A 21753-nucleotide genomic window follows, 5' to 3' on the forward strand; every position below is an offset into this window, starting at 1 on the left:
ATAAAAACGAGAAACTATATCCATTATACCTCAAAAAGAGTCATGTCATTATATCATAGACATGCAATTGCATTCTCCTCACACTATGTCAAGGAAATAAAAGTGGTTTTTATGTATAGAATACATATTACTACTTGATTCTCACATCTTACCAAAGATGTATTAGCCTTGGCTTTGACTCTCCCATCATTTCTGACTATAACTATTCATCTCCTACACCTTATGAGGTAATTTTTTATGTGCATTTCATAAACTTGAATTTGTCTAATTTGTATTATGTATAATTTCATTTAATTAAATATTACAATTGGTTGTCTTCATATTTTCTAAGATCCCACATGAATAAATTTGATAATTAATGCAAAGGTTGAGAACATTAAATATTAGCTGAACATAATATTATGCTCTTTTGAAATAAAATTCTTATGGTTTAGATGTAAGGGTGAATTATACATTTTATTATCTATCTGAATTAATTTTAAAGAATATTTAACCATAACTATATCTTTCTTAGTCAAACATGCCCATCAAAGAAGGAGATAAGAAATCTCAATTGAGTGTCTTGTCAAATGAAGCAGAAAATGAGGACAACCAAGAAGAAATAAAGGCTCAACATAATGGATTGCATATAAGAATGGTGCAAATTCTACCAGATGGAAATTGTTTTTTCAAAGCCCTAGCAGATCAATTTAAAGGTGACCAAGAGAAACACTCAAAGTATCGTGATATGGTGGTGGAGTACATTATGGAGCATTGTTTAGAATTTGAGCCTTTCTTTTTTCAGAAAGATTGACATAAATTTTAATGAATACTAGGAAAAAATAATAGAAGATGGAACATAGGCAAACTATTGTGAGATTTATGCAACCTCCATGTTGACTCAAACTAACATTCATGTGCACCATTTGAAGGGTCAAGTATTCTAAATCCATAACTTTGATAGCTCAAAAACATCCACACTCAATGTCTCATATAATGACGACAACCAATACAATAGTTTATACTTCATTAATAATAATGTCAATGCTTTTTTAATACCCATGATTCTAAAGGAGGATAATAAAAGTACAAGCCAAAATGACCAAGAGCCTATAAAGTTGATTACAAATGAAAAAGGGCACAAAGATACTAACAAAAGTTGTGAAGAAGATAAATTATTGAAAAGACAAGATGTATTAATAGGGTATATTCCATGAGTACCAAGGAAGATAAAATCATAAAGGTTTAAATATTATTATACCAATGTTTTACTATGCATAAAAAATATTATGACCAAACTTTATGTGCCAAAATTACAGTGACATCATTTGATATATACAATACTATCGGCACAACCCTTGCACCCTTCAAAGGTGCAAGTTCTATTTTATAAAGATAGAACTTATATATTAAAAGACATTTAATCATAAAAGGCATAAATAAGTTTTAAAAATATCTATAACCAATACCCCCAATAACTTTCATAAACTATTAGGAAAAGCAAAGGTCGGCAAGATAGACAATGTGTTTATCGAAATACATAGTAGAAATTTACAACCTTGATTCTTGAGCAGCCCGATTGATCCCCCGAACGTCAGTAAAACCACTCCTTTCTCTTAAACTTCATTTGTTTATCCTTTCTCGCTCGTCCAAGCTATGGCCTTGAAAAGGCCAACCACGGATGCATGATGTTGTCTTATCCTATGCGTCAGCAAAGGAGGCCAAGGGGGAATTCAGGATCTGCTTTTAGTTAGATTGGGATGAGATTCTGTGGATTTCATGTGTGGAGTGCAAGCATAGTTTTCTGCAGCTAAGAGGCGGACAGTGCAGGGCAGGGCAGAGCATGGCTTGGTGCATTGGGAGTGTCGGTACTACCCGGCAGCTCGTACCCGCCATTACTATGAGCCCCAATTTGAATTTCACTCTTCCTCGCCGGGGAAGCGCATGTGGGCGAACCAGAGCCAGAAGATCTTCCTCCCGCAAAAAGATAAGGGACTCTGCTTCCGTCATCATCCCCACCACCACCACCAACGATACTGTAGTGAAGGAGGTAGAGGAGGACGACGAAGTATACGTGGCGCCAAAGCTCCCAGGAGAGGAACCAGACTTTTGGGAGGGTCCTCAGTGGGATACCGTCGGTTTCATCATGCAATACCTATGGGCCTTTGGTTTTCTCTTTGCGGTATGCTTCTTCCTATCTTATGAAAAGTTTCATAACCATATATCTTAATCGAAAACCATACATATAAAGAGTACTTACACGGGATGTTTGCAACAAAACACTGACATTGGGTATGTTGAAACAAAAAGTCTGTACTTCTTATTTTCCAATACACGTCCTCAGCAGAACAGGGGAACGAACTCAAGGGAAACAATACTTCGTTTATTTGATAAGCCTTCTGAATGCCATACACTCATCTTTCTTCAAGACAATATTCATGTCAGGATATCCTCTTTTTCCGTATCCTCCTTCTTACCCTGTTTCTTTCTTAATGTATTTTTGTGTCTCTCGTAAGTATACTCTTTTGATTTTGGCTTCGCCTTTCTTCTTCGATAAGCTTTACTCACTCTCTAGTTCAATGCCAATGATACTATTGTTCATCATATTGCCAGGGCAAAAACACTACCTTTCATAAAATCTTTAGCTTAATTTAGGCAATTAAGTCTGATATTAATGTAGATGTTATCAAGAAGTAAAGAATCCATTTGCCAAGGTGCTTGAAATCTTGCACTTCTTTGCTGGCCCGTAAATCTGACTGCGGCTTCCTGGTTCACTTCTGTAAATGTGGAGGTGATCCTCCATTTGCTAAGGTGTTAGAATTTTACTCTGTCTCTGTTCTGTAAATGTAGCTTTGCACCTCCTTCCTGGTTGCCTTTTGTGATTATGGAGGTGATCTCTGCGAGTGAGGACTTAAATCATCTGTACTTTAATGAACTTGTAACTCACAAAAATGATGTGGTACAGTTTGTTGGATGTGAAGTCCAACTCTTCATTTCGTCATGTCTGACTGTTTATTTCTTATTTAATTCTCTGTCTTTTATTGAAAACTATTGTATTAATATAAGGGCAAAGCCCTGTGTATGCAAACTGCAATGACTGAATACAAAAATATGGTGCACTTGTCTTATTTTATTTTTATTTTGAAAAAAGAGGGGTAAATTTTTTATTGAACTTTAAAACAACTCATTACAAAACAGCCCCAGGAACCACCAAAGACCACAAGAAAAGACAAGAACTAGATCATCCCTCCCTAATACCACTAACATTTGCTGCAAGAGTCCTCTCCAGGTCCTGACATAACTCGCAGGTCATCTGATCCCACTCATCAATCTTCCCGCCATCTACATATTCTGATGCCCATTTTGCTAGACAATCGGCCGCCCTATTCCATTCCCTTGGAATATGCACATAAGACACTGAATCCATCAACGAGCTAACTTGTAATATTTGCTGCACTATCGTAGACAACTGCCAGCTAACATCAGAAATCTTCCTCTCAAGAAGTAGATTGACCAGAACCTGAGAGTTACTCACAAATCACCTTACGCCACCCTAGAGCATAAGCCTACTTCAAAGCATATAGGATAGCCAAACCTTCTATCCTATTAATAGTCTGCATCCCTCTATTAGCCGAGAAAATAAAAACCACTGATCCAAAAGAATCCCTACCTATCCCACCAATCCTAGCCGGACTTGGATTACCCTTGGAAGAGCCATCCGTATTAATTTTCAAAAAACCAGCATTAGGGGGCAGCCATCTCCCAATTCTTTGAACTTTTTGCTTCGCACATCTACCTCTCTTGACGCAAGCTGAGGCCGGAGATATCCCCTGTATTCCAAACTTATCAACCATCTCAGCATCACCTTTCTCAAGCAGCAACACAATCTCACTCTTAGCTTCGACAGTATCTTGGATCATTCCCATAATTCTAAGCCAAACCTGTTGAATCCTCAATTTTTCACCTCGAAAAATTCTTCGATTCCTTTCCAACTAGACTTGCCATAGCAAAAAGATAGGTCCAACATACTGAACATCTTGCAAGAAGGGAGCCAAGGAGGGGGGTCTCCCTAGTCTCGTCCAAAACTCAGCCAGGGAGGAGGCATGAATGCACGGGCATTTGCAAACACCCCACCAAAAATGCCAAAGCTGAAGGGTGAAAGAGCAGCAGAAGAATAAGTGCTGAGAATCTTCCTCCCCACTACTACAGAGAACACAGAAAAACCCCTCTTTTGGATATTGTCCCACCTCAAACATCTATTCCAGACCAAAGTCCAAATAAAGCAGTTAAACTTTGGCCAAGAAAACTTATTTCAAAATTTCTTCCACCAATGGACCTCTCCCCTTGCAAGTTCTTGGGAGAGCAATTCCTGATACCCAGAAGAAACAGTGTAAGCACCCTTGGGATTAGTGGACCAGGCCAACACATCATCATCCAAAAGGGTGCTACAGTTTCGACAAGAAAGGATGTAATGAAGCTCAGTGCACTCCACCTCCAAACCAAAAATAGGCCATTCCTCTGGGTTCTTCCATCTTGCCTCCACCAACTGCCCCTGAAGGGAAAAGGACTTAAAGTCTTTCACCCTTGACCATCCAACATCACAAAACCTCTGGGACAATATACGCAAATGAGGATATTGGATGCCCAAGGGAGGGTAGTCATCCCAAGCATCATACCAGAAATGTGCCTCTGACCCACTCGTGCAAATCCAGAATAGGCCACCCTTAATGAGCGCAGCCCCTTTCTTGAGAGTATTCCAAATCATCGAACCTTTCCATGTCAAGCTATACCGAGGGATATCTTTCTAGGGGATCCCTGGAAAGTACTTTTGAGTCAAAATTCTGACTCACACCCGGTCCTGTTCCACACACCATCGCCAATACAATTTTGGCTGCCAGAGCAGTACCAAATAGCAATGATTGCCATAATCCAAGACCACCAAACTGTTTTGGGTTGCAAACAACCTCCCATTTAATAAGGCTTCTCTTAGTTGATGACAAATTACAAGCCCATAAAAATTGTCTTGCTAAGGAATCAAGGTCCTTAACAAAGCTCATTGGTGCCACTTGAATCATACACCTATAGAGAGGAAGAGCCTGAACCACAGATTGGAGCAATTGGACCCGACCAGCAAAGGATAGCCAATGATGGGTCCAATGAGTGACTTTGGCACGTAACTTATCCAGAATAACTTGCCAAGAATCCCTAGACTGCTTGCCAACTAAGATAGGAATCCCAAGGTAGAGCACTGGAAGGCTCCCAATTTGAAATTTGAGAATATGAGCAATTCTCCTCTGAATGGATGGCGGAGTGTTGAAGAAAAAAATGGAAGACTTTCCCTCGTTAATTCACTAGTCTGAAGTAGCAAGATAAACATCCAACACCTTGCACGTATTAGAAGCCTCCCTAATGGTAGCCATGGCCATCAAAGCCATATCATCCACAAACTGTAGGTGAGATTGTATAGGAATTCCCCCTCCCCATTGCCAACCTTGAATGAAGCCCCCTTCAACATTCCTTTTTATCAATCGTCCCAAACCTTCCACCAAAAGAAGAAACAAGTAGGGAGAGAGAGGGTCACCTTGCTGTAAACCCCGAGAAGCACCAAAGAGATCAGAATGTTCCCCATTAATCAAAACTAAGAAAGAAGTCGAATTCACACAATTCATAACCCAACGAATCCATTCCTCCTCAAAACCAAAGGCTCCCAAAACCTTTTGGAGGAAGGACCAATGAACTCTGTCATAAGCCTTGGCCATGTCTAGCTTGATAAACATAGCCTTGTCTTTAGAGTTGGCCATGGAATGAATTGTCTCAGTAGCCACAACCACCCCGTCCAAAATTTGGCGGCCCGCTACAAAGCCACTTTGTTCTTCAGAAATTAGCAGCGTAAGCCACTTTTTTAACCTATCAGCAATCAACTTAGATATAATTTTATAAATAACATTGCAAAGAGAGATAGGGCGAAATTGATTTAACTGATCAGCCCCCTCCCCCTTGGGGATGAGAGCAAGGAAGGTAGAGTTCAAGGCCCAAAGCATTTGCTTATTCTTCTGGAATTCTTGAACAACTACCAGTAAATCTAACTTGATAATGTCCCAAAATTCTTGGAAGAACTCAATCGGGAAGCCATCTGGATCGGGAGCTTTTTCTTTTTTCATCTGGAAAACAATCTTCTCTAACTCCTCCAAAGATATGGCACTCATAAGATGCTCTTTCATTTCCAAAGAAACCAAAGAAGGAATACAAGAGAGGACCTGAGCCTCTTCAACCGAGTCCCCCTGCGATTCCTCCCTAAATAAAGAGGCAAAATACTGCACAACTTCATTTGAGGTATTTTGAGTAGAAGAGAGAACCTCTCCCCTGTTAGTCACTAAAGTTGATATAGAATTACCATGTCATCTAGCCTTCACCAAATTGAAGAAGGCAATATTCTTATCACCCTCTTGAAGCCACTTAATTTGAGCTTTTTGTTTCCAAAAGATTTCCTCTCTCAGCTCCCATTCCTCCAAGGTTTTTAAATCCCTAGCTTCCTCCTGCAACAAATACCCAGACACCCCATCCTCCCTAGTCAACCTAGTAATATCATTCAATTTAGCTTGAGCTACATTTTTTGCATGGTAAATGTTATCAAAGCATTGCCTGTTCCACCGTTTGAGCTAATACTTAACATATTGGAGGAGCTTAGCAAAAATATACATTGCTGTACCATAAGCAAGTTTGCCATCCCTCCACCAATCAGCAACACATCCATAAAGGTCCGGGTCCCTCAACCACATGAGTTGGAATTTGAAAGGTGGCTTCTGAGGCAACTGGGCAGAAGAAATAACTATCTTTATGGGCCAATGATCCGAACCTCTCCAATCTAAAATCTCAAAACTAGAAGACCACAATCCGCCCACCCAAAAACAGGAAACCATGAAGTGATCTAATTGTTCAGCAATGCAACTATCTCCCACCCTTCTATTGTTCCAAGTGAATTGACCATTACTAGGCTTGATATCCACAAGATTGAGTGCCAATATACGGTCCTGGAATAACACAGAAGAGGGCTCAAGTCTTGCATTACCTCCCCATTTTTTAGTTAAATCAAGAATAGCATTAAAGTCTCCAACAATAATCCATGGCAAGAAAGGAAATAGGCTACGAACAAAATGAATATTATTCCATACAAGAAGTTTACCTTGGAACTCAATGAGAGCATAGACATTGGAAAAAAAGAATAGATTCTCTCGACTTAGGGCACAAAGAAACCATAGATATGGAGGACTTAAAGGATATCCACCACAAAGGTTGGATCTTTCTTGGGTTCCAGAAACATGCCGCACCCCCCGAAGATCCCGGAGCTCCAATGCACTGACATTGACCATTCTTCCACAATTTAGGTGCTATACTCATCATGCATTCAACAAAAACCTTGGTCTCCTGAAGAAAAAGAACATCAGGAGAATGACTTCTAACCAATTCTCGAACAACTTTTTGTCTAGGGCTGCTATTCAAGCCCCTTACATTCCATGAAATAATGATCATTTCAGAGGAGTCAAAAAATGGGAATCCAAGGTCTTAGCAGATCTTGACTCCACCAAAGTCTCCTCTATCATCTTAATCTTCTCCAAGTCCTTTTTTCGTTCAATTTTAACGCTTTTCTCTGAAACCCCTTTGTTGTCATCCTTTTGAAGAATGCCCAGATGAGGAGAAGACTTACCACGCTTATCCATATCCGAAACAACAATCCACGAGGAAGAGCAGTGCCCTCTTCTCCTTGCCCTGAATCAACATTTGGCCCTAATATCATTTGGGCCCCTGTCTGCCCATCTGTGACCATAGGCATGGCAGATTCCTCATGTGGAGCAGGAGGAGGAATGGAAGAGGTGTTCTCCAGACCAGAATCCGCCACAAATTGATCCACATTGATAAATCCTGGATTAACTTCTTGCTGACCCAATTCATCCAATACCTCAAACCTGTTAAAAGTATCCTCATCTTGTCTCTCCATTAGAGTCCTCTTCTGACCTCTGTTTCGGTTTTGAGCCTTAACTTGAACAAAACCCTTAGCATCCTTACCCTCACCAGAAACAAGCTTCTTCCCATTATCAACAGTGGGAGTGTTACGAGGAGGAGGCAGAGGCTGCTGCTCCACTGTCTTGGCCTTCGGGCATCTCTGCAACAGGTGGCCATATTCATGATAGAGGCTGCATCAGAAAGGAAGGGTCTCATAATCTAGCTGCTGCACCCAAGAATGCGAGCCCACACACATTTCCACCACATCTGGCAATGGTCTACTCAAATCAAGTTCCACACAAATTCGAGAAAAAGACATTACTTTCTTACTTAGGGTTTGTGTTGAAGACCCCACTGGCTTTTCGAGCATCGATGCAAGCATATGAAGAACATCCTCACGACAACATTCTATTGGAAATCTGGGTAACTGAACCCACATTGGAACACGATTTGGAAGCTCCTCAGAGGGATTAAATCCTACATGCCATGGCTTGACGAATAGCACAACCTGGTTGTGAAAATAGGGCCCGCCCTCAAAAACCCTATTGCAATTAGCCAGGCAAATAAATGTGACCATGAAAAAGTTATTTGCAGGCAACGTGACCTCCATTTCGCCCTCTGGTTCCCAAACTCTCTGAGCCCAAGTTTCCAGAAACTGAAGAGATACTCTTAATACCAGGAATTTGCAATACGAGTGCTTAGAATAGTATTCAACATCCTCAACAATCATTTCAAAAGAGATCATCAGTTTGGGTCTTTCTTTGCAGCGCTCAAGGCAGCCATTAATCTTCATGATTCGAGATCCACCAGGCGAGCTCGATTCTGTAGCTCCTGTAATCTGAGAAAAGAGGGCATTTTCAAAAACCCTCGCCCCTTGTCCTAACGAACAAGCCCCCCGCAGCATGAAAATCCATATCAGGCGTAGCGCTAGAAGGCTCACCCAGAGATATAGTTGCACACAGCCCTGGACAGTCCACAGCAAGGGAAATTTGTCCGGGCACCTCCAAAAAGACGAGCAACCTACTCACAGAAAGGTGGCCAAAAAAGAGCAAATCAAAGCCTACGCAGCCGTTTGCAACTGAACCCCACCCCCACACTACCAAACAAATACCCCCCCACCTTCGCACGTATAGCAAAATCGAATACAAGCTAGGGCATGGCTGCCCTAGCTCAGCATCGGGTTGCAGAAAAACGCCAGTCGCTCCATCTCCTCATCGCACTTGTCTTATTTTTATTTGCTATTTTTACTTCCAATCTAATTTATCTTCAATTGGTATCAGAGCATGTAAAATCCTGGAAAGCACAAAAGATTATAGGAGCCCTATAACAAAAAGAAGTTTGTTGAAAAGATCGTTGTAGTGGAGAGGAATAGCCATTTAAGTGTTCTGTCCAAAGTGAATTTTATTAAAAATGGATAGCACAGAGGAGAGAAGAATACATTAAACAAAACAAAGAGGATTCTTTTGGATGATGCTTGTGTTGTCTTGTCAACAAGCGTTTTTGGCAGCTTTTGAAATTGAATTGTACACCGTGGGGGAAATGTTTTGTAATTTGCAAGGATTGTAATCCTGTGTGATGAAGAAAGAGCAAAATGTGAGGTTTCCATTCAATATTTTTTTTTGTGCGAAGATAAATAATTACTTTTCTTCTATATTAATTAAAATGTTTTCGAACAAGGCAAAAATCAAAACAAGGGCTTGACGAAAACCATTGGAGTTTTTCATAGCAAGCATTGAAGATGGATCCTCTAGCTTTAGTGAGGCACAATCTATGTTGAGTCCATTATAGATATTGAAAACAAATTGCCTATTTGATAATCGAAAGACAAGTTGATTATGGAAGCTTGAGGTTTGTAAAGAATGCAAGTATATTCAGTTTAAAATAGTTTTAAGGTGGTGAATTTCCTTGCCATAGGTTGTTGGTTTGAAGTGGTGGTGTCTTTAGAAAGAGAGAGCATGTAACGAGTCTCATAAGGCGATAATGCATTGGTGCTATGATATGACCATAAAGATGTTTTGGTATTGCCAATGTATGCTCTGCATCATTCCTTTCACGATGATGTGAGGAATTTAGAGGGAGGTGATGCTTTGCCTCTATCGGACAAAGACAATGTGGTTTACTTGGTTCTTATAGAAGATGGGTGAGAAGCACCCATATCTTCAGCTTACTACATGATATAGGGAGGCTCCTACATTGAAGAAGGCACACAATTCCCTAAGAAAATCTTCTGGAGAACAAAGGGCATCGTCTATGTGACTAGAGGCACTGTAATGTAAAGAGATGTGTTATTTATGGATGAAATAAATGTGTGTATGAGAGAGAAAATTATAAGAGTGGATAGTAGAAAGAATGCCAAATGAATTTACCGAGAAAGTTCAGAGAGAGATATCTAGGTACTGCTTAGTGGAATGATATATGGGAAATTGACATAACGGTTATAGAGGTATTCAAACAATTTTTTTTTCCAAAACTTGGTGTGGGTTATGGCAATCCTCGTGTTAGACCTCATATTGGCAATGGAGCTACTTTTTGAGAGAAGAAGCATAGAGGTCTGTCATTTGGCATGTTTGCACTGAATCTGATGACAGGCATTGACTGGTTGATTTCCGCTTTTCAGTGGGTTTGGTATTGCAATTGTATTCCAAATCCCTTCACCACTTGAACTAATGGGCCCTATACCTACATAACCCATGTTTTGTATCATAGTTGCCCCTTTAGTAAATATTTGTTTAATAGAATTATGCATTTGAAGTTAAACAATATTTCTTAGAGGCTTGGTTAACATGGGATCTTGAGTACCTTGAATGTCTTCATCAAAGTCAGAGTAATTCTGTCTTTGACTATCATTGTTACTATTAGTGCCAAATTGATATACTACAGATAGATGCTCTTTATTCCAATAATCGCTAAAATGTTCATCCTCCTGAATCCCCACAAAAGGTGCTGAGGTCTTTGGCTCACCCATATTTTTCCTTATTTCCCAAAAATCATTCAATATGGTTTGAGACCATAATATAGATCTGCATGCCTCTTTAATTGCTTTCGGCATAGATCTCTTAGAAGGTTCAGTGGCTTTCTTGTAGAAATTGAAGTATGTTCCAGGCTTTGATTTGTGTGACTCTGATAGTGCAATGTCATAATTTGGGATGGCAATTCTTGCATTGAAATATTATCCTATGTTGCATGTTTCTTTTTCTCTTTCTTAACCTCATCCCACGAATCCATTTTTTAAACTTTTCTATCAGTGGCCTCTCTTGATGTTGATATTTGCTTGCAGAGTTCCCATTGGCAATAAGTCTTGCTTTTATTATGTTGAGTGGATCATAATTCTAGTGACTGACAAGGTCAAAGCTAAAAAAATCACCAATTCATTTGCCACTTTGAAAACCTTTCTCTCAAATGTGAGGCTTCCAATTGTGAAAGGCAAGGAAGGGAATATCATTTTCTTTTGCTGTCCATTGAAAAGTTTATTTGCGCTCTACATCTGGTGTACATATTCCAATGCAAAAACCCTTGCTGTCACATGGATTGGAAGTTTGCACGGTTCAACCGCTGAATCGTAAAACCTTAACATAGTGTAGTCTTCCATGAAGAACCAATCAACCAATTGAATTTGACTTTCCAATTGAATGCAATCTTTACAAGAAACAAACAATCGAGGCATCAGAGTGGCCATAATTTTTTAGTAAATAGGTGCCAAAAAGAAGTCTACAAAATGGTTGTAGTTATTATTGTTACCAGTCATCCTCATCTTATGTGTCCATTCATATACTGGACTTGGAGTCTTTGATTTCTTCTGGGTTTTCTCATCAAACTTATAGACCTCAATATCAAGCTTGTTCTCAGTTTCAAATATTGGGCGATGTTTTGCTAAAAGAAGGTAGCACAATTAACTTGTGAACCTAAATGTCTTCATCTTGCTTATAGTTGTACTTTGTTTAATCATTAGTAATTGTTCTTGCATAGATTCAACATTGTGCTAAACATAATTATATCCTACTTCTAACTTGGTAACTGAGTCACCTCGACGATGGATATAATAAATCATTTCAAGAACATTGGCCCCCACTTCCTTGTTACTGTCCAATTGCAGACAAAATTCTACCAAACAAATAGTATTTTGAACCCATGGCACAAAACTATCATACTGATAAGGAGGCTTATGATCTCTGTCCAATGTAACAGAAATACTAGTATGATCAGTAAATGACTCTAAGTTTACTAAACCATTAATATATGAATCTTGAAAAACTCTTTCCATTTTGTCATAAGCCTGTGTTATTTTATCCAACTGAATGCACTTAAAGCTCTTTGCTTTAAACCCTAGCCCTAGGTCTAAGAGAGTGCAAAATTCACTCTCAGTTATGGATAAAATTTCCTCCTGAGTGTTTTGGTTTACAATTGTCTTTCTATTTTCATCATAATTTTGAGCGTATAGCATTGCAATTTCTGGGCAAGGGAATACTTCGAGTACAACTAGGTTTGCTAATTCACTAACCAAAGCAGCTAGTTTATTTGTATGTGCACCAATATTTTTGTTAAATTTGAAATATTCTCTCCCCTTATGTGGATCTTTCCAATTATTAAACAATGAATATCTAATTCCCATGATTCCCAAATTGGATAACAAGATAAAAAATATCACGATATTCATCGGTGAAACCTGGAGCTTTTAGCACTTGCCTGAGTTCTATGATGTCTTTATTTTGGCTTGCATTTATACTGGAGGTTTTTGACTTTGTTTTGCCCATGCGTGCTACTAGTATTACACAAAATTCAACTTCAAGCCCTAATTTAAAAAATTGTAAAGTGTAGACCTAAGACTTCTATTGCTGCAAGTGCACTGCAAAAAAATTTGAAAATTTTAAATACCCAGAATCGAGATTCGATAAAATCAGTGCTAGCAGAGACTCAGATAATTGATGCTCTCTTGTGATCCTCAAGTTTCAGTTTTCAAAACATAATTAGAATTCAGTTACAGTCTTCGAAAAGTTGAAAACCCTACAGTCTTGAACTCTTAAAAACTTCATAGTCTAAAAACATAAAAGCAAAACTTTAAATGTTAAAATGTTAGTTAATAATGGTTTAAAGTATTGTAGTTTGTACAATGTACATGTAAGTAAAAACTACCTAGTTACTAACATTCCTAATATTAATAGTAACAATAATGTACATAATTGTAATAAGTAATTACATAATACATTTGTACATTTTAAATAAATTAAATAATAAAAAACAAACTAAAAAATCAATGGCCAGACATGATTTTTGGGTTGATTTGTGGAATTTTATCGCTATTGGCAAGAGTCATCCAGAGTAGCAACACGTGTCACGGATACGTGTCATGATTATGGATGACTCTTTCCAACATCGATAACATTCCCAAAATTGACTCGAAAATGATATCGGGTCATCAATCTTTCTTTCAATTAACAGTCTGGACTAACAAAGACTAAAGAGACTCTTGTTAAAAGAGTACAGTTGTCAATGTCATCACTTGTTAACATAATCAAGCAATAAGCAGACACGTGTCACAATTCTAGATGAATCTAGGCACAAGGGAAAACATTCCCCAAATCGATTTGAAATTCATCTTGAGGGTCGATCTTTCTTTTAATCAACGGTCGGGCATAAGAAAGACTACAACTGTCACATTGACTCTTGAGTGATTTTGGGACAGATGTCCTAATTTCAGGTAGAAATAGAATTTAACTTAGAACTTTTAAAATTAGGTTTGAAGTCGTGGTCATTGATCTTTCATTCGACGGTTTAGATCAATTCCTTAAACCTTTCACATAACAAATATTAAATTCTCTTATTGTTGCAAATTAAATTATGCATAATGCATTAAATAATAAATTATTTCACAAATTTACTATATTAATTAATATTTAAATCACACAGTGCACACATTTAGTTAAAAAATACAAATTATTTGAATTTCTTGACAAATGATGATGTTATTGCTCAAATAAATTTTAAAATACTTATATTATTTCAAAACTTTTGTTGAAACTTGAAACGTCACGTCTAAACTTTATTTATTCATTTGAGGATATAATAGATTTTTCAATTGAATAATCTTTGACTTTAATTCATGAATCAAATATGAAACCATAAAGGGATTGTTGAAACCTTTTTTTTTGTTTCTAACAGTCTAACAGTTAATTTTTTTAAGAGTCGCAAGCTAACATTTTTAGAGTGCATTTCAGAAAATCATGATTAATCAGTATCACTCTATAACAATTATAGTTGAAACCAGATAATTTAATTGGTAAAAATAAAATTGAACAATAGTTCACACATTTATGGAAGAGCGAATTGGGAAGCCAAAAACTATTGTTTTCATTGATTAGATTCGAGATTGTATATATTCATAGCATAGATATTCAAAATAATTGATTAAATCAGCCTGATTTTACTATTTCTTAATTTATATGCAAGGGCAAGACCCAATCTGAAGTAACTACTAATTATTCTTATAAAAAAAGGATTTCTTAAAACATTGTTTTGCCCTAAGGCTACGTTTTGATTAAACAAAGTGTCAAGGAACAGGGTTTCATGGAACAAGAAACAGGTAACAGGGAACAGGTTGAGGGTTTGAAGCCTTCAATTAGAAAGGTCTTCAAGCCCCTCCATGAGGAATCTCTTGGAGATGATAATGTCGCTGAACTCGTGTAGCCATGTGAAGTCACTGTCACTGACGTCGTCCAACAATAACCACTTTTGTAGAGAATCCCTCCTGAGCCCTGCCCACTTGCAATGGAGAGTCAATTGTCGTTCATTCATGCCCAACAGGAATAGATGCTTCTGTACAGTGCTTCCTATGCCTTGCTCCCAATACTTGTTTGCTATGTCTACAAAAGGGTTTGCCAACGCCCAATAACTACTCGGCCAATATAAGGATTTTGACATCGTCTTCTAAAAATGCTTCCTTAAAAACATTACATAGAAGCATCAAATGTCTACTTGATTGCCTGCCAGGTCAAGAAGAGACACGAGGAAGCGGGAGGTAATGTCTATGGACATATGGTACCTTTTCTCATTTCTTAAGAATTCATGGCCGAGGACCATGAGCAAAGCATAGCAGAAAAAAGGCCCAGTGGAATCTTCCTTGCAAACCATAGCTAGCACATCCTCAGGTATCATGCCCAACAAGGGCTTTTGCAAGATCCATTGTGTTGCATTTCAACCTAATTGGTGTATCCATGACAAACCTAAAGTCTAGAAACAAATCTACAGATTCTACACCTAAGAAACTCTGCAAACTACCAGAACTGAGAACCAACTGGTTACTAAACTAGAAAACAAATCTATACCAGGCACTTAAGAAATTCTACAAACTATCAGAACTAAGAACCAAAGATAGAATTAAGAATTTGATAATTGGTAGTGGAAGAGGAATTGAAGAGACTCTTTAATAGTAGTTGCATTAAATTGTTCGCGATCTTTCATAGCTTTAGTTTTCATATTCCTATTAATTCGCAAGTGCGGGAAACATACTCGCATTAATGTTAGAGTGCCTGCTAACCTGGCTGGAAATGGAATGTATTAATTGTAACTGTTAGTCCCATATTTATGATTTAGATCTTGAAATGTCGTTCACTACATTCCAGTTAATTGTTGTAGTGCAAAACTTGTCATGTGCCTCCATTCTAGAGAATTTCATGGGGCTCTAGGTCTTTTCAAGCAATTGGCCCCGAAATGCATCTTCTATCGTTGATCTCTAATTAATCAATGGTCAATAAAAGTAATGTATTGACAATACCAAAGTGATGACAAACAAGTTGACAATGGTGACACTGACATTATTAATAATAGACAGTACACTTGGCAACACTAAAGCCTTAAAGGTTGCTAGCCACTACACTTGGCAAATTTGCTTTCAAATCAAACAAATTTTCAGTTTACCACTAAAGATTAGCCAAGACCATTATTATTTGTTTTCCAACAAAACAAGTAATTCACCTTTGACATTACAAACTATTTTTTGGCAAGAAAAAAATATGGCCAACATTTATTTATGTGCCACCAAGATTTTTTTTTAATTCTCCACATTTAAAATGATTTTTGCTAGGGCAAGAAAAAAAATCGCTAACATTTAATATTTTATTTCCCTACATGGAACAAAAAGACCGCCCTCGAGATGAAAATTTTCCTGCCCATATAATGTTGGATTTGCCAACATTTTAGGTATTTTTTTCGGGAGAGGTTTCATAAAGTTATTTCTTCTCATGGGTCATTCTTGGTGGATGCTATGGGAGAAGATGAACGCCAACCTGAGCTTTATCTTATATTATCATGCATAGATTGATGAACAAAAGAATGTAGTCAATCACTGCTACGAAATTGAGATGCTTAGTTTGAGGCAAACCCAAACAATGGATTCTTTTGTTCGTACAAGAAGAGTTTATGTACAATGGTTCAGCAGATAGGAGTATTGGTAAAACTAGTGTTCCATGATTCATCATGAGTCAAGCGGGTATCCTAAGTCGTCAAGTCGAGCCTTTCTCAACAGGTCATTCTGACATTGACCCATGATTTGAAGGGTCAGACCATCGACCTGCATGACTTGTCGAGTCAGCGGGCGAGTCGCTGACTTGTAGAGTCCATGGTCCTTGACCTAATCGACATCAATGTAAAATAAACATTAAAAAAAAACTTACTTTTTTTTAACTTCCCTTTAAAACATTCAATTTGAGATGCAAAAGTCATGTCTACAGATTGCATTTTTAGGTTTATCATTACTGTTTTTGGCATCCTAAAACTTCAAGAAAATGATGCATACCATGGAGTTTTATGTAGTTCTCAAGGTACTAATTTGGTCTTAGTGACGGGGGCACTACCCTTGGACCCCTGCGACCCTCATTTTAATTTTGAAGTACACTACAACTTTGAGCTTGCACAATACGAGTCATTATCCACATTGTTTTCATTAGTCTTCTTGGATATTACTTGATGTATACTTCTTGTCTAGAAGACGGCTTTTCTTTTATGGAGGTTGGTGTAGTCGGCATAAAATGCCTAAGTTTTGTTTGATAATGTTGGTTATTTGTCAGTGTATTAATTTGTGTTTGTACTTATGTGATCAATATATTTATGTATTTGATCAAATTAGCCTCTATGTGATGATGTTATTATATCTTTATGCTTTATTCAATAATGGGTAGATGAAACAAGTTTTAAATCCTTAAAAATCTCTAAATTCCAAGGGTACTTCCACTTTGCCAAGTCACGAGTCTAGTAGGCCTTGTTGATCCGAGCTGCGCCCTGAGAACTATGGGTAAAACACCTTTGGGAGTGATGCATGGAAGTAGTTGAAGAAAAGTTGCCAAGTTGAGTACAATTCACACCCATATCAGGAGTGTTGAAGTGGAAGGGTTTGTTGAACATATGTATGACCTTCAGCAATGAGTTCAAGGATATTTGACCAAATGTAGCAAAAAATATAAATAACGTGCTAACTAGAAATGGAGAATGAAGGAATTCGGAGAAGGTGACTTTATGGTAGCACTTACCCAAAAAAAGAAAGCTTCGCAAGGGGGACGGACAGATAACAAGTTATGTAGGAAGAAAATTGGTCCATATAGAGTGCTGAAGAAGATATAAGCCTATATAAGATTGAGCTGTCGCAGAATTTGCATTACATTTTTTGATTCTAGCATGGCTGGTCTACACAGCTTTTGTGCAAATGGGGAAGCAGAAAACAAGGCAAAGGGAAGCCCAAATGTGGATGAACCAAACTGGAAGAAAATGATACCAGAAAAGCAGAAGGAAGCAATCTGTGCATTTTGTAGAGAAGAATAACCAAGATGGCTAAAAGAAAGAAGTTTGTTGAGTATTTGATCAAGTGGAAGAACTCAGCTGTTGAGGAAACAGCATGGTGAACCCCAGACCTTTATGGTTACAAGCTTGAGGGTTCTTTAGAAGATTTATGAGCAGGGGTTCAGTTTCTTAAATAGGGTGTGCAGTGCTTTAGTAGTTCAGTTAATAGAGCGATCTTGCATCACCAAAACAATGATGTCAAGTTCTTCTTAGTCAGTTGTGTACTTGCAGTTTACTTCATTTGTTTTTAGAGCAGAGCTTACAGTTCATATGTTATTGTTTTGTGTTATTGCTTGTCGTATTGGCCTGTGCAGCATTCTGGCCAAATATGTACATGGTTTTTGAACAATTTTCTACCATGCCGAGTAGCATGAAACTTATGGTATATTTCCAAACATGGTTGCTGTCCAAAAGTCTCTTGTTATCTTGTTAGACGTTGAACTTAATGGCTTCTCACCTGCACAAATGATAAAATCAGGATACCTCAATTATCACAAATATTCTTACTTATTCTTACTTGATCACTTTGTTGCATGTGCACTTGTTTGTATGGTGATTTCAAATTTAGACTTGCTAATGCTTGAGCTGCTGAAATATCTTTTGTTGTAGATCTCTTCTAACACACACCATGTTAACATGTCACGATGTTGATAGTCAAACTAACTCATTGAATCTTGGGACTTATATACACCATCCAAGTGTTGGTGGATCCTATATTCCTGCGACACTATGTCATGCCTACATGCTTAATTAGAGAGTAGACCCGAAGGCTGTAATTTACCATAGAAGTGTAATATGTAGATATCATTGAGATTACATTTGGGTTATAATTTAAAAGTACTTTTTGGTTAAATTCTTCAGCCGGATAAAGTTAAAGAGAGAAATTTACTAAAATGCAATAGGATAAGAGTACAGTTAACCAGAATTTCAATGCTGCTCAGAGCAATTTGAAAGTAAAGATAATTTTTTTACAAAGTAAATTTTACCAAAATTTAAATGATCCTTAAAGCAATTTGAAAGTGAAAGATATATTTTTTTACTACCCCCTTACGGTTTGCTTAAAACAAAAAATACATTATTGAAGCTATATAAATCTTCTCTATAAATGCAAGCAAAGGAACTATGAAATGAAAAGTGTAAACAAATCTAGGTTATAGGAAAGCAAATAGAAACCGAAGTCGATGCACCTAGAAAATGTCAGACTGATCATGGAAATGGGTTGAAGAGATTGGGAGATAGCCCTACATGACAATGATTTGATCAAAGAATTGTGAAAATCTAGGTATTGCTGCCCAACAAACCTGGGCATTGCTGATTGATAGCCTTGCGTGTTGCTGCCTGCTGGATTTGGTCATTTGTTGCCGGTTGAACTGCTTCGTGGTGTTTGATACAGTGACCCTGAATTTTTCACTAGTTGTTCACCTAAAATCTGTGATACCTTTCTTGCTTGCAGATTTTTCTCATCATGCTCTTGATTGGAGATTTTCTTAACTGGTGTTGGGGACAAGAGGGAAACAGTGTGATGTTTGGGTGATAGCCTAAATCAGTCTCATAAGATAGCATTTTCAGCCTCAAACATAGTACTATTAGAAAAGTTGAGCGTGCACAACTTACTTATGGTGGTAATAGTGGTGCGTGTAGAGATTTAGCAATATACAACACAAATCCTAGAGGTAAACCTATGCTATAGTGGTATGTGTGAGTGATGAAGGGTAACAGCGTCAGGAGGAGCACAAAAAGTATGAACAACAAAGAGGGTTTGGAAGGAGAAAGAAAGTCTTTGATATGTAACACCAGGGTTTCAACAAAGTGTTATAGGCTAGGGTTTCATAATAGGTCGGGAAACGGAGATCAATAGCTTCAATGGAGGAATTGTGAGGATCAAAGGGTGGAGAAAGGTATGGAGAAGATAGATCGCAAGAGGACTTGGGTTTCTATGGCTATAAGGGCTCCCAAATTTTCAATCTTTAGAACTATTCCTTGCTGTCCTGCACAATAATGAAGTCTCTTAAAAAATTGAAGTGTGTAGTTGCTTTCTTGAGAGAGAGAGCATTATGTCTTTCAACAAAAGAAAGGTAGAACTAGGTTAACATTAAGTATCAGGCAAGGTGACTGCTGAAAATATAACAAAGAATAGGGCATGAGTAGTTGCCAAAAGTAATTCATATAGCATGGCATCAAAGAGCCAAGAGCAACTTATGTTTTAGTGGAGTAACAACAATTTCATGAGAATCAGACAATAAAGAAAACAAATCTATATCACTGTAGGTGTGGTTAACAATGAGCTAAAATATTCTCTTTTGGCTGAGTGGCATCAACCTCACGAGCATGAGTTTCCATTGCTACAAAGGAGCCAAGAACATCTTATCCACAGATAAATGTTTAATGTCTGCTGAAAATAGAAAGTCAATTAATAAAAGATGCTTCCATATTGTTTGGTTTGAGGTATTTTCATTCTTGCAATTATGAAATTCCTGTCTACTTTGATGCCCTTCTGGCTCGTCCAAATCCGACCACCTTGTTAGTTTTCATAGTTAGTAGGGGTTATTTTTATAAGTTGTTGTGTGCATTGACACTGTGAATGATTGTGCCTAGCAAGATCATCAAATCTTTTGGTGATTAGGGTTTGAGATTGTGGGACTATGTGTATGGGAGTTTTCTTTTTCTTGCAATAAGTTCAGTATATTTTTACCATGTTTCCTTAAATGAACTATGTTGGATGCTCTGTCCAGAAGATGATAGACTGATTCTAGATTGTAATACATACATTTTCAATATTCTGATATCTGTCACCGTTTTAAGTAAAAAATGTAGATTCATTACAAATCTATTAGTGTTCTGATCAAAAACCCATATTATATGGAAAACTTTACTTTAACATATATTAGAAATAATTGTTTTCAATAGTATCTCTACGAATACAAGAAATTTCAAGATCCATTTTTGATCTGCAGAAGTGTTGTAAGCATTCAAAGAAATTTATCTTACAATGTAGAAGAAGCTCGAAGTTCAGAAAGATTTCATCTATGTTTAATGGCAGAAGGATTTCAAGCAATATAATTTTTTTGTTCTCTTTAAATACACCTATATATTTGTGGGATTCTGATTTGTGTTCAATAACAAATGAGATTGATCTCTTATTTCTGTAGATTGTTGCTTGTGGAGTAGCAGTCAGGACATACAATTTTGGTGCAGCAGACTTTAAAGATACACCTGTGTACAAGGAAGCTATTGAGTCTCAAGGATTGTTCGAAGAGGCACCCGAAACACCTGAATCACAAGTTTTTGAAACCAATCCAACTGAGATTGCACCCTCTCCTTAGTAATTGCTTCCATTGTATTTAGACAGCTTCACACCCAGTATTCCTAGTCATATTTGCTTCACATGTCATTATAGATAGATGTGCTTATTAGTTAATACGAGCCAAAAAAAACTATAGTATGGATTTTAAGTGAAATATATCGTAAACCTAGTGAAATGCCCATGAAATGTATAGCTTCTTTTAATAGAATTTGTTGATTTTTACAACATTGTCTTGTAGAAAGAAAAATTGTATTATTTAAAAATTTTCTGGAGTGCACACCCAATATTCCTAGTTGTCAGATTTGCTTCATATTTCATTATAGATATATGTGCTAGCCAACATAAGCGAAAAAACTATTAAATGGATTTTAAGTTTAGTGCAGTAGTAGTGAGGTGTTCATGAAATGTATAGTTTAATTCAATGTTGTCAAAACAAAATTTACTTTTTTACATTGTTGTATGTGGAAAGAAAAGCTGTATTATATTTTATTTATAGATTTAAATATAGTTATATAACATTATTAAATAACTATAATAATTATGACGATATAGTATAATGAAACAAAATTTGGTTTTTTATATTGTTATATTTTTGTAATGCCCCCTTTTGGGACATTGGGAATTCTGAAATTAAACTCTTAAAA

General features: G+C 37.3%; 1 protein-coding gene across 1 annotated transcript; it reads left to right on the forward strand.

The window, feature by feature from the left end:
• Positions 1–1758: 1758 nt before the first annotated feature.
• LOC149530193 (AT-rich interactive domain protein) lies at positions 1759–21334 on the forward strand. The gene is made up of 2 exons (XM_089809370.1): positions 1759–2161; positions 20955–21334. The coding sequence occupies exons 1-2, from the start codon at positions 1823–1825 to the stop codon at positions 21126–21128; spliced, it is 513 nt and encodes a 170-aa protein (XP_089665496.1). The 5' UTR covers positions 1759–1822; the 3' UTR covers positions 21129–21334.
• Positions 21335–21753: the final 419 nt, after the last annotated feature.

This window comes from Cupressus sempervirens, chromosome 11 (genome assembly GCF_028749045.1).
Source record: "Cupressus sempervirens isolate cs-2001-9-10 chromosome 11, ASM2874904v1, whole genome shotgun sequence".
NCBI lineage: Eukaryota > Viridiplantae > Streptophyta > Pinopsida > Cupressales > Cupressaceae > Cupressus > Cupressus sempervirens.

What these genes read in the sequence shown, in the direction of transcription:
- LOC149530193 (XM_089809370.1), top strand. Translation starts at nt 1,823, where the DNA reads ATGGCTTGGTGCATTGGGAGTGTCGGTACTACCCGGCAGCTCGTACCC. An exon ending in CCTTTGGTTTTCTCTTTGCG is followed by an intron (nt 2,162 to 20,954) that starts GTATGCTTCTTC and finishes TTATTTCTGTAG; the next exon opens with ATTGTTGCTTGTGGAGTAGC.